This window comes from Leptodactylus fuscus, chromosome 6 (assembly GCF_031893055.1).
Source record: "Leptodactylus fuscus isolate aLepFus1 chromosome 6, aLepFus1.hap2, whole genome shotgun sequence".
Classification (NCBI taxonomy): domain Eukaryota; kingdom Metazoa; phylum Chordata; class Amphibia; order Anura; family Leptodactylidae; genus Leptodactylus; species Leptodactylus fuscus.
The window spans coordinates 143,024,271-143,037,220 of NC_134270.1; the positions used below are offsets into that span (position 1 = coordinate 143,024,271).

The 12,950-nt window shown below is 44.2% G+C and overlaps 1 protein-coding gene and 1 long non-coding RNA gene across 3 annotated transcripts in view; one reads left to right on the top strand and one right to left on the bottom strand.

The window, feature by feature from the left end:
- Window positions 1-12,950, bottom strand: part of LOC142208787 (uncharacterized) — a 532,067-nt gene that overhangs the window by 147,520 nt on the left and 371,597 nt on the right. The gene's annotated exons all lie outside the window — the stretch shown is intronic.
- Window positions 522-12,950, top strand: part of LOC142208768 (peroxisomal acyl-coenzyme A oxidase 1-like) — a 30,447-nt gene continuing 18,018 nt past the window's right edge. The window contains exons 1-2 of one of the 2 annotated variants that reach the window (XM_075277463.1): window positions 522-647; window positions 10,502-10,661. In XM_075277463.1, the coding sequence (XP_075133564.1) occupies window positions 539-647; window positions 10,502-10,661 (269 nt within the window). In that variant the 5' untranslated portion in view covers window positions 522-538. Of the gene's footprint in view, window positions 648-886; window positions 958-10,501; window positions 10,662-12,950 lie in introns of those variants that run through there. The other variant, XM_075277464.1, reaches the window with a different exon arrangement.

Consider the following 12,950-nt stretch of genomic DNA (forward strand, 5'->3'; position numbering starts at 1 on the left):
TACATTTGTGCTAAAATTTATGGTGAACGTTTATGAATATGAAGCACCAGAAAGAACAGAAAATTGGAGGGTTTTTGATACGTTCACCAAATACTTGTGCTTTACAACTTTATGGTGAAGTTTTTTTGTCTACACGGTTTTCACCAAATATTTGTCTCATGGTGAAGCCCGAAACTTTTAGTCAGTTGGTATTTGAGTCAGAATTTTTTATTTTCTACAAACTCTACATAATTTATGAAGGACCGTACAAAAGATTCATAAATGTTTCTTAAGTTACAAACGGGATTTGTAGATAAAGACAGTGCAAAGTACGACAGTATTGATAAGTATGCCCCAATGTGCAATGTCTCACCTTACCTCACCGCTAAAAAAAAAAAAAACAACTTTCCACCCCACATTATCAACATGACTGGAGAAGTTCAGTTTTGTAGTTTTCCTGCTTCTCTCCACCCACTCTAGTCATGTGATGGAGGGGACGGAGCAAACCCATCATCATTTGGGGTAAAGGCCATCAGTAGAGGTAGTTGCAGAGGTGACAATGAATCCAGACCTGAGCAGGGAGAGGGCCACTGCCTCCTTCAACACAGAGACCATCACATATATTCTGGATGGGAGCCCTGAGAGGACCCACAGGAGAAGAGAACTTGGTGAGTACACATTATGAGGAGGGGGGGAAGAAGTAGACACTTGTGCTGGGGTTTGGGGTAGGCAGATATCCATTGTAACTGCAGCTTTGAGCCTATTGTATTTTTAACCCCTTAAAAACTGAACCAATTTTGTTTTTGCATGTGTGGTCACCAGGGGTAACACTGTTTAGGCTGGCTGTGTATGTGAAGTCACGTGGCAGAATATATGCAGCCCTAGTGTTTATGGTTCCCACCACCCTAGATTCTTCTGGAATACCCATGTACAATGTGCAGGTAACTGACTTCTGGACACAAGGTTGGAATAAACCAGGTAACAGTTCTTTACTGGAGGATTGTGCATAAAACAACTGTAATCCAGACATAGATGTACAGAGGAAAAGTCACTTTAAATCTAAGTACAGTCAGTGGTGCAGAAATGGAAGGAACGTGCAATAGTCTGTTCACACTCTCCTATAGTAACTTCTGCTTGGAGCAGGCAATATACTCGGTTGCTAGGGGTGATGAATTTTAAGGAATACACAGTCCAAGTAACAAGGCTTCTGCCTAGAAAGAGCCTTCACGCCTTAGCTCAGCTTGGAAATATAGCTACACAGATGATATCGACTGTATAGTGTCCAGGCTAGCAGAACCAGAATGCAAAGGGGCCCTGGACATAGGATTATCCCCTCTGACTCTGAAATATCTGTAGGAAGATGCTCTTCTGGTGTGGTGTGGTGTGGTCTGGATGACAGGGGAGAAGCTTGTCCAAGTCTTACAAGGAATCACCAAGGATTTCTGTACACAGCAGCAATCCAGCACAGGTTGTCCTCAGGATCAGGGGTTAGCAGATTTGGCTAGACCTAGTCTTTGGATACAACCTCTTCATAAACACCTCAGTCAGGGCTACTGGAGAAGACTTGGCAGCTGGAGGGGCAGAGTAGTAGTCTGAGGGGCTCATCTCTTGATAGAAGACATGATGAGGTGATGCTGCTCTGTCTTAGCACAGGCCCCAACTCACTACAGAAGGAACCACACACTCTCCTAGCAGGGAGGGTGCAAGCCGGCTGGCTGTATAAGCCAGCTGGGTATTGTAGTAGCAGGACCTTGGCCCCCTTTCTCAGCGATGAAGAATACCAGCAACGTGCCCCACCGGAGACAAGTCCAAAGCGTGCCCACTAGGAGGCGGGGCATTCGGGGGGGGGGGGGCACACACCACAACATTCGCTGAGGAGGAGGGGAATAGGATTACTGCTTATGTCAGATATATACATATGCCATATATATGTAACTAGAGGGAGGACCCGGCTTCGCACGGGTATATTACAATTTATGTTTGTGTAGTGGCCCCATAAGAATTGTCCAATTTTGCACTGGTGTATTTTGTATGTGGTTTGTGTGTATGTCCATAAGCGTCATGTGATTATGTGTATCTCATTTTGGATGTCAGTGAAAAACCTGTGATCAGTTGTTATGGATACCTGGAGTAAAGCTGTATCTAATCCTTCCCCGTGTAGTACTGTGTTTAGATGCAAGTATCCAATCCTTGTTGGTGTGATACTTTGTGCAGATGCACATATCTAATCCTCCCCGTGTGGTATTGTGTGAAGAGGCGCGTATCTAATCCTCCAGTAAGTGAAACTGTGTGCAGACGCGCATATCTAATGACTCTGGCGTGCGGTACTGTGTGCAGATGCGCGTATCTAATACTCTGGCATGTGGTACTGTGTGCAGATGCACGTATCTAATCCTCCCCTGTGTGGTATTGTGTGAAGAGGCGCGTATCTAATCCTACGGCATGTGGAACTGTGTGTAGACGTGGGTATCTAATCCTACGGAATTTGGTACTGTGTGCAGACGCGCTTATCTTATCCTCTGGCGTGTGGTACCGCATGCAGACGCACGTATTTAATCCTCCCCTGTGTGGTATTGTGTGAAGAGACGCGTATCTAATCCTACGGCGTGTGGAACTGTGTGTAGACGCACGTATCTAATCCTACGGCATGTGGTACTGTGTGCAGACATGTGTATCTAATCCTACGGCATGTGGTACTGTGTGTAGACGTGCGTATCTAATCCTACGGCATGTGGTACTGTGTGCAGACGCGTGTATCTAATCCTAAGGCATGTGGTACTGTGTGTAGACGCCGTATCTAATCCTACGGCATGTGGTACTGTGTGCAGACGCGTGTATCTAATCCTATGGCGTGTACAACTGTGTGAAGACACGTGTATCTAATCCTCCCCTGTGTGGTATTGTGTGAAGAGGCGCGTATCTAATCCTACGGCGTGTGGAATTGTGTGTAGAGGCGTGTATGCAATCCCTCGGCATGTGGTAATGTGTGCAGATGCGCATATCTAATCCTATGGCATGTGGTACTGTGTGTAGACACGCGTATCTAATCCTCCCCCGTGTGATACTGTGTGCTGAGACGCATATCTAATTCTCTGGCTTGTGGTACTGTGTGCAGAGACATGTATCTAATCCTCCAAAGTGTGGTACTGTGTGCACACACACGTATCTAATCCTCCCCTGTGTGGTACCGTGTGCAGACGCGCGTATCTAATCCTCTGGAATGTGGAACTGTGTGTAGACGCGTGTATCTAATCCTACGACATGTGGTACTCTGTGCAGACGCGTGTATCTAATCCTATGGCGTGTACAAATATGTGCAGATGCACGTATCTAATCCTCTGGAGTGTGGAACTGTGTGTAGACGCCTGTATCTAATCCTTCGGCATGTGGAACCGTGTGCAAGCACACGTATCTAATCCTATGGCATGTGGTACTGTGTGCAGAAGTGCGTATTTAATCCTCTGGTGTGTGGGACTGTGTGCAGATCCGTGTATCTAATCCTATGGCGTGTACAACTGTGTGAAGACACGTGTATCTAATCCTCCCCTGTATGGTATTGTGTGAAGAGGCGCGTATCTAATCCTACGGCGTGTGGAACTGTGTGTAGACGCGTGTATCCAATCCCCCGGCATGTGGTACTGTGTGCGGATGCGCGTATCTAATCCTATGGCATGTGGTACTGTGTGTAGACGCTCGTATCTAATCCTCCCCCGTGTGGTACTGTGTGCAGACGCGCATATCTAATCCTCCCCCGTGTGATACTGTGTGCTGAGACGCGTATCTAATTCTCTGGCTTGTGGTACTGTGTGCAGAGGCATGTATCTAATCCTCCCCTGTGTGGTATTGTGTGAAGAGGCGTGTATCTAATCCTTTGGCGTGAGGAACTTTGTGTAGACGCACGTATCTAATCCTACTGCATGTGGTACTGTGTGCAGACGCGTGTATCTAATCCTATGGTGTGTACAACTGTGTGCAGATGCACGCATCTAATCTTCTGGAGTGTGGAACTGTGTGTAGACGCGTGTATCTAATTCTACGGCATGTGGTACTGTGTGTAGATGCGCGTATCTAATCCTATGGCATGTGGTACTGTGTGCAGACACGTGTATCTAATCCTATGGCGTGTACAACTGTGTGAAGACACGTGTATCTAATCCTCCCCTGTGTGGTATTGTGTGAAGAGGCGCGTATCTAATCCTACGGCGTGTGGAACTGTGTGTAGACACGTGTATCCAATCCCCCGGCATGTGGTACTGTGTGCAGATGCGCGTATCTAATCCTATGGCATGTGGTACTGTGTGTAGACGCGCGTATCTAATCCTCCCCGTGTGGTACTGTGTGCAGACGTGCATATCTAATCCTTTGGCGTGTGGAACTATGTGTAGACGTGCGTATCTAATCCTACTGCATGTGGTACTGTGTGCAGACGCGTGTATCTAATCCTATGGCATGTACAACTGTGTGCAGATGCGCGTATCTAATCCTCTGGAATGTGGAACTGTGTGCAGACGCGCATATCTAATCCTCTGGAATGTGGAACTGTGTGCAGACGCGTGTATCTAATCCTATGGCATGTACAACTGTGTGCAGATGCGCGTATCTAATCCTCTGGAATGTGGAACTGTGTGCAGATGCGCGTATCTAATCCTCTGGAATGTGGAACTGTGTGCAGACGCGCATATCTAATCCTCTGGAGTGTGGAACTGTGTGTAGACGCCTGTATCTAATCCTTTGGCATGTGAAACCGTGTGCAGATGCACGTATCAAATCCTTCAGTGTGTGGAACTGTGTGCAGAAATGCGTATTTAATCCTCTGGTGTGTGGGACTGTGTGCAGACGTGTGTATCTAATCCTCTGGCATGTGATACTGTGTGCTGATCTGTGTATCTAATCCTCTGATGCATGTATCTCAGTTTGGATATCAGTGTTGTATTGTGCATGTGGAGTGACCATGTGTATTGCAGTTGGAATATGAGTGAAAGACTTGCAGGTTTGTATTGGCTAAGTGGGGGGGACACTGTGTTTGGAATGCTGTATCTCAGCAACGGTATGTCCGAGCGAGTTGGAGTCTCGTCTTAAACCTTCCCTGATATCAGAAGTATCTCTGTACCAAATTTGGTGAAGATCGGTCCAGTTGTTTGGTTCGCATTAGAGTACAGACAGACAGACAGACAAGAATTCATTTTTATAAGATAGAGAGAGAGAGAGATAAAGCTGTGGCCGGCCCCACCCGTTCAAAGGTAACTTGGTCCGTATTTTTTGTGAAGATCACACACAAGGGGTTTGGTGGAGGGGAAGGGGTTTTTAGGTCCAGATAAATGCTCAAATACGGCCGGTCCTGCAAATCTAGCAGGTTCTAGAACCTTCAGAGGCATCAGTAGATGCCATTGGCTGGAATGATCATGTGACAGACCTATGGCACGTACCATTACAAGCAAGGAATATACCATTATTTATGCAGACAGATCAATGTGTCATTTTGGTCATTAGGTGGCAGCAACACAATAAACCTAATGTGACCTAATGTGGTATAATGTAATGCCAATATGAAGCCATTGCGCACTACTGTATTATATAAGGTGACAGCACTGATTAATATCCATATGCAGAGCATTGGCCAGATGCACACAAAGGCCCAATGTACACAGAAATATTGGCTGTTATGGGACATTACACATATCTGTTTTTTCCTCTCCAACATCCAAGAGCCATACTTTTTTTTTTTTTTTCCACTCCACAGAGTGGCATGATGTCTTATTGTTTACAGGACAAATTGTACTTTGTAATGGCACCATTCAATATCCTGTACAATGTACTGGAAAAAGAAAGTGGATATGCGCCAATTTCATAAGGGTTTAATTTCTATGGTGTTCACTGTGTGTATTTCATGGGTCAGTATGAACACCGCAATATCAAATTTATAGAGTATTTGTAATGTTTTGATAACTTTTTTTTAAAAAAAAATGTGAAAACTTTGCAAAATAGAACAAATGTATTGTGCCGTCATATTGTGACACCTGTAACTTTTTCATATTTACAAGTATGGAGTTAGGTATGGCGTCTTTTTAAGCGGGACAAGATGACATTTTTATTCTTACCATTTCAGGAAGGTCTAATGGTATCAGGGGCATAACTACCGCCATAGCAGCGGAGGCAGCTGCCACAGGGCCCGGGATATTAGGGGCCCGGTGACAGCCGCTACTGCTGCTATCATTATACTTGGGGGTCTTTTTTTGACCACGGTGAGACCTAATGTGTTTATGTTTTATTATTGTTTTTTTTTTTTTTTTTTTTTTTTACTTTTATGTGTGATCTAGGGAAAGGGTGAGGGGAGATTTGAACCTTTTTTTTTTTTTTTTTTTTTTTTTTTTTTTTTAAGAACTTTTTTCTTTTATTTTCAGACCCCCTAGGGACCTTGAACCCTAAGGAGGGTCCGATCGCTTATACTATTCACTGTAGTACTAATGTATTGCAATGAATAGAAAAATCCCTTGACTTCTATTACACGGTGCCTTTGGCAACATGGAATAGGACTTATGTAATGACAAGCCTGGGAGCCTTCAATAAGCTCTTCGATTGCCGTGTAAATCTTTCACCACCCTTCGATGATGTTCTGGAGGGCAGCGATTTGGAAAGATGGTGGCGAGTGCTCAGACCAAGTCCATGTGGGAGGGAATGGCAGTTAGCCTCTAGATAAGGGTAACAAAGGTAAGTATGGAAGAATCATCCAGCAACGAAACCAGGATATGAAGTCAATTCCTTCTTTATTTCATGTTCGCATTTAAAAATATAACAAAAATAAAGCAGGCAGTCTACAAGGAATAAAAGCTTGAGTCAGACTGACGCGTTTCGGATATTTCTATCCTTTCTCAAAGTCTGATCATTTCTGAGACACAAACCTCCATTTGTAGTTGCTCAAGTCTGCCCATCACCTGATGTTAATCCAAATTGATGAAGCTTATTTGTATGCAGACCACAAGTGGTGCAACAAAAACCAATAAAAACACACACAAAAATACCAAAGTGCATGATAGGCAAAACAACATAAAAACTTTTTACTATATCAATGTTAAAAACACCTACTGAACTACTTGAGATTCCACTATCTATAAATATAAATCTTTATACCTCCAAGATATTTTGATATTTAGATTAATAATATACATAGACAATCCAAAATACCTACTAAGCAAGATGACCAATTGCAATATCCGAATGATTACTTGGAATTGTTGAAAATACATAACAATGTACCCCTTGCAAAATTAGTGTGTTTTAACATTAGAAGGATATGCAAAACCTAACTAGATCTTACAGCATAAAGAATCCTATGGGTCAGTTCACACGTGAAAACCGCCTAGCTTATTTGTGCGAGGTAAAAAACCTCGAGGAGTTTTTTTGACGCTGTTTTTTGCATTCCGCGCGGTTTTTGACGAGGTTTTTGACGCTGTTTTCGCTAGCGGTTTTCGCTAGTGTTTTTTTTTCCTATATGTGCTATAGAAACTGCAGGCGAAAACCGCGCGGTTTTTTGTAAAAAACCGCGCGGTTTTGTGTGCAAAAAACCGCGCGTTTTTTTACCGCGCGGTTTTCGCCTCCCATTCACTTCTATGCAATTCTTCAGGCGTTTTCCGCCTGAAGAAAGGTCATGTCGCTTCTTCAGGCGGAAAACGCTAGGAGGAAAAAAAAAGCTAGTGGTCTACATAGACCACCATGTTAAAGGAGAGGTTTTTGAAGCGAATTCCGCTGTCAAAAACCTCCCCTTTGCCCACGTGTGAACTAGCCCTATCTCTTTTACTCTTGGCCAGAAGACATTCCATATAACAGAAAAACGGAAAAGGAGAGAACATCCCATATACTTTTATAAACACATAACCACATCCTTATGAAATTCAGATTAAAATACATTTGTAAGGCAAGATCACATGTTCCCATTCATTGCTGTTAATTGGTCCGCTGTATGTGTTCTTGCCCTCAACAAAGATGGAACCCCGGTCATCCTGTGTTCATTTGCGCATGCTCTAAATTCACAAGGGACTCAGCTTCCTGCCCCTGACAGGTATGGAGCTCCGATGGTTCTTAACATTACTGCGCATGCTCCAAGAGCCCTCACAAATTAATGAATCATTGGCCCGGAGCTTACATGCCGTTGTAACACTAAAAGGTAAGTGAGACATACTTGAATCAATATTATGTATACAAACATGCATGTTAGGAACAGAATTTATATATATAAATGAATTCTACACTCCATTTTGGAAAAACTACATCCTACGTACGACCCTACATGTACATATGTGTTTACTGTATATGTAATGCGACAATTATACGAGTTCTAGATAAGGGTACACTGAAACCAGCGACCCTGTTTTTGGTTCCCCTAAGGAGTCACAACTAATATGTGACAAAATGCGTAGAGCCAGGTATAGAGCGCTCCTTTACTCTCCATGGGTGAATAATGTCACGTCTATTTTGAACCTTGTTCGCTTTTAATGTTTGAGAAATAAATATTTGGACTTTTATACACGTGTGCTGGAACTCTTCTTTGAAGATACTTACCCCATTGCTGAGGTGCTCCGGACCGAGGAGCTCTTTCCGTGCAGTCGTACCATCATGTGTGGGACGTAAGTTATGGATATTATATCCTTTTTGAAGCAATATATTTCTTCACATAATTGCAATCTGGACTAGTGGGCTGTGTGTTCCCTCTCCCCTCACCCTATATTTTTCAATATTTAGTGATGGGTCAGTTTCCTTATCTCTGTTCTCCCATCACTGCATGTGATCTATTGATATACTGTTTTTATTGGTATGTGTATCATATTTATATAGGTACCGTTTTAACATATCATTGTAATTAAAAGTTAAGTTTTATGATTTTTGTTCCATTTATGCTTTTTCCCAAAGATGGTGGCGCCCAAAGCGCCTACGCAGTTTTGATGCCGTGGTTGCATTTAACTGCAGCATCTAAACTGTTAACAGCTGTAATAGGTGTCAGGACCGATCGCAGCTGTTAGTGTCGGGTGCTGGCTGTATTAATAGCCAGCATGCACTATGTATGGAGAGAGCTCAACTCCTAATCCCTCTCCATACAGCCCCAAATGATTAAGGACTCACTATTACATCATTGGTCATTAAGAAGGTTAAATAGGCTCCCCATGGTCTTTAAAGGGATTCTACCATTAAACTACCTTTTTTTTCTAATGAACACGTCATAATAGCTTTAAGAAAGGCTATTCGTCTCCTACCTTTAGACGTGGTCTCCGCCGCGCCGTTCCGTAGAAATACCGGTTTTAACCGGTATGTAAATGAGCTCTCCGCAGCAATGAGGGCGTGCCCCAGCGTTGAAAGGCAGATGAGCGCATCCCCATTGCTGCCCGAGAGCTCTTTCCTGCGCCCGCCTCCTTCTTCTGCAGCAACTCCGCCTCTTCTGGCTTCTCTTGCTCTTGTAGTTCGATACAGGAGCATAGAGAGGCCACCCCAAAATGGCCGCCGGCCAGCTCCTGTATTGAACTGCAAGAGCGGCTACCCCAAAACGGCCGCCGGCTCCTGTATTGAACTGCAAGAGCGGCTACCCAAAAATGGCCGCCGGCTATTTTTGGGTAGCCGCTCTTGCAGCTCAATACAGGAGCCGGCCGCCGGCCATTTTGGGGTGGCCTCTCTATGCTCCTGTATCGAACTACAAGAGCAAGAGAAGCCAGAAGAGGCGGAGTTGCTGCAGAAGAAGGAGGCGGCACAGGAAAGAGCTCTCGGGCAGCAATGGGGATGCGCTCATCTGCCTTTCAACACTGGGGCCCGCCCTCATTGCTGCGGAGAGCTCATTTGCATACCGGTTAAAACTGGTATTTCTACGGAACGGCGCAGCGGAGACCACGTCTAAAGGTAGGAGACGAATAGCCTTTCTTAAGGCTATTCCGACGTGTTCATTAGGAAAAAAGGTAGTTTAATGGTAGAATCCCTTTAAGAAAATGGCTGCCAGTACATGACATTCCTTGCTGCATATACACTGCTTTATAGTCTTCTATATGCATCTATGTCCTCTAATATACACAGGAACATAGATGATTTCTGCCTTGGTCTAAGGGGGCGTTCACTCTACCATTGGTGTCTGCTCAGCAGTGTCCGTGGCTATTGTCCATACAAGATTTTAGCCGCGGACACTGGCTGGTCCGTCTGCAATTTCAATTCATTTCAATGGGATTTTATCTTGTGTCCATTTACAACCATTTCTGTTTTTTCAAGCAGACAAAAAATTCTACATGCAGGACTTTTCTGTCCATTTGGAAGAACGGACAAGTGTCCGTTATTTTTTTAACATTGAGGTCTATGGGTAATGGAAATATAACAGACAGTAACTAATAGCCATCAGTTACTGTAGGTTTGTGTCTGTTATGATAAGTGTCCGTTTTTTGGTCTTTTTAACGGACACCATCTGAACAGAATCCAATGGTACTATGAACCCTACTTAACTTGTATATTACATTATATTTGGTATATTGACCTTGTTCATATGTTACTGTTGTAGAAAGCGTTGTGATTAATGACCCCGACTTCCAGCATGAAGACCTCAACTTCTTGTCCCGCAGTGAGCGCTATGAGGTGGCCATCAAGAAAAGTGCTAAGATGGCTCAGCACATGCAAACACTTGGATTACTAAACCATGAGGAAATCTTCTGGTTCAGGAAGTAAGAAGACTGGGGGGGGGGGGGGCTGATATTACTGTATTTTGCGGACTATAAGGCGCACCGGACTATAAGGCGCATTACCCATGAGCGCCTTATAGTCCTGCCTAGGTTCATATATAAGGCGCACCGAACTATAAGGCGCAGCGCTGTCCCGTGCGCCTTATATTTGATTGAAAGCGGCGGCACGCCGTTTTTGCCGGCGGCCGCTTAACCCCCCGCGTGCCAGCCGCTTCTATTCATTTCAATGGCACGCTTCCATTGAAATGAATGGAAGCGCTCGGCACGCGAGGAGTTAAAGGGATTCTACCATTAAAAGAAGTTCTTTCCTCTTGACCACGTCGGAATAGCTTTAAAAAAGGCTATTCGTCTCCTACATTTTGCCATAGCCAACGCCGCCTTCTTCCTCAACTGCGTCCTCCCCTTCTGTGTCGTCTTCTTTGGGCCTCATTGATGATGCATGCGCAGTCGGCTCTAACAGGCTCTCACAGCCAGAGCCGACTACGCATGCGTCATCCATGCGGCCCAAAGAAGACGACACAGAAGGGGAGGATGCAGCTGAGGAAGAAGGCGGCGCTCGCTATGGCAAAAGGTAGGAGACGAATAGCCTTTTTTAAGGCTATTCCGACGTGGTCAAGTGGAAAGAACTTCTTTTAATGGTAGAATCCCTTTAAGCAGCGGCCGCTGGCAAAGTCTGTGTGCCGCTTCCATACATTGCAATGGGAGTGCGCAATTCAAATAGTATTCGCGCATCTCTAACTTCAATTGCCATTTCCGGAATGGGACATCCGGAAATGGCAACTACCGCTAATACTGTGCATGCAGACATACAGAGGCTGGAGGAAGAGCAGGAGAAGGGAGGGGGACGCTTCTATTATACTAAGCCAAAAGGGTGAGACATCCAGTAGCGGTGGTTACGACTTCTCGTGGTGTATACATTTATACACCGGTATCTGGTAGGGCGGACATTAGAAGGAGGTGGAACATGAAAGCATTATCCCTATCCTGAGGCCAGGCCTAGGTCACTCATACAATGGGCAGAGGTCAATGTGGATGTCCTGTTAGTAAGAGCCAATCAGCACTGATCTTGCTGGTCATGTGATGCCCTGCACATTTTCCTCTCTCAATTGCACAGCAAAGCTGTCATTATTGTGGTGCAGTAAAGTGATAATTGTACATCAGTACCCGCTATAGGTGACCGGACTAAGAACCATAGGCGAGAATAATAGGAGACAGAGGAATAGAGGCCAAATACAGGAAAATAGAGGTCGAATATAGGAGAATAGAGGTTGAATACAGCTGAGAAGTACAATAGAAAAAATACAAAAATTTATCAGTGGCCTTATATGTGTGTTTTGGATCATTGTCATGTTGGAAAATTGCACACCAACCAAGTGCATGGAGGGATGGTCGTATCTTCTCTTTCAATATAGAGCAGTATATCTGAATTTATGATATCAATAAAATACAACTCCCTGACAACAGCCTCACTCCTGTAGCACCAAGTAAGGCCTGGTTCATATCTGCCTTTGTTTTTCCATTCAAGGAGGCCCCAAGTGTAAGGATCTAGCACCTACTTTCTTATACAGTGGCATGCAAAAGTTTGGGAACCCCTGGTTAAAATGACTGTTATTATGAATAGTGAACAGCAAGTTGAAGATAAATGATCTACAAAAGACATAACATTGAAGATGTGAAGAGTGACCAGTGGATGGAAAAGACACTGCGCTACTCCATAGATGTTGAATAAACACGCACTTTTATTGAGGTTTCTTTTCCATCCACTGGTCACTCTTCACATTTGCTTCTCCCCCTGGGGGTGTTGGATGTTTCCGCTGCTGCTGCTGATCTCCAGTTCACAAGTTTCCGGACTGTCAACCTTTTTGGACTACTAGAAAAGATGACAATAGGGGGTTGCTCGTTACTCCATTTATTGTGTTATATAACATTAAAGATGACACATTGCCAATGTATTAAAAATTTATTTTCATATTTTACATTTTCAAAAGCAGCAAAAGTTTGGGCACCCTGGTTAGTACCTAGTAGCACCCCCTTTGGCAAGTAACACAGCTTGAAAATGCTTTTTGCAGCCAACCAAGAGTCTTTCAATTCTTGTTTGAGGGATTTTCATCCATTCTTCCTTAGAAAAGTCTTCCAGTTCTGTGAGATTCCTGGCTCGTCTTCCTTGCTCTGGTCTTTTAGGTCTAGCCACAAATTTTCAATGGTGTTCAGATCAGGGGACTGTGAGGGCCATGGTAAAACCTTCAGCTTGCATCTCTTTAGGTAGTCTAT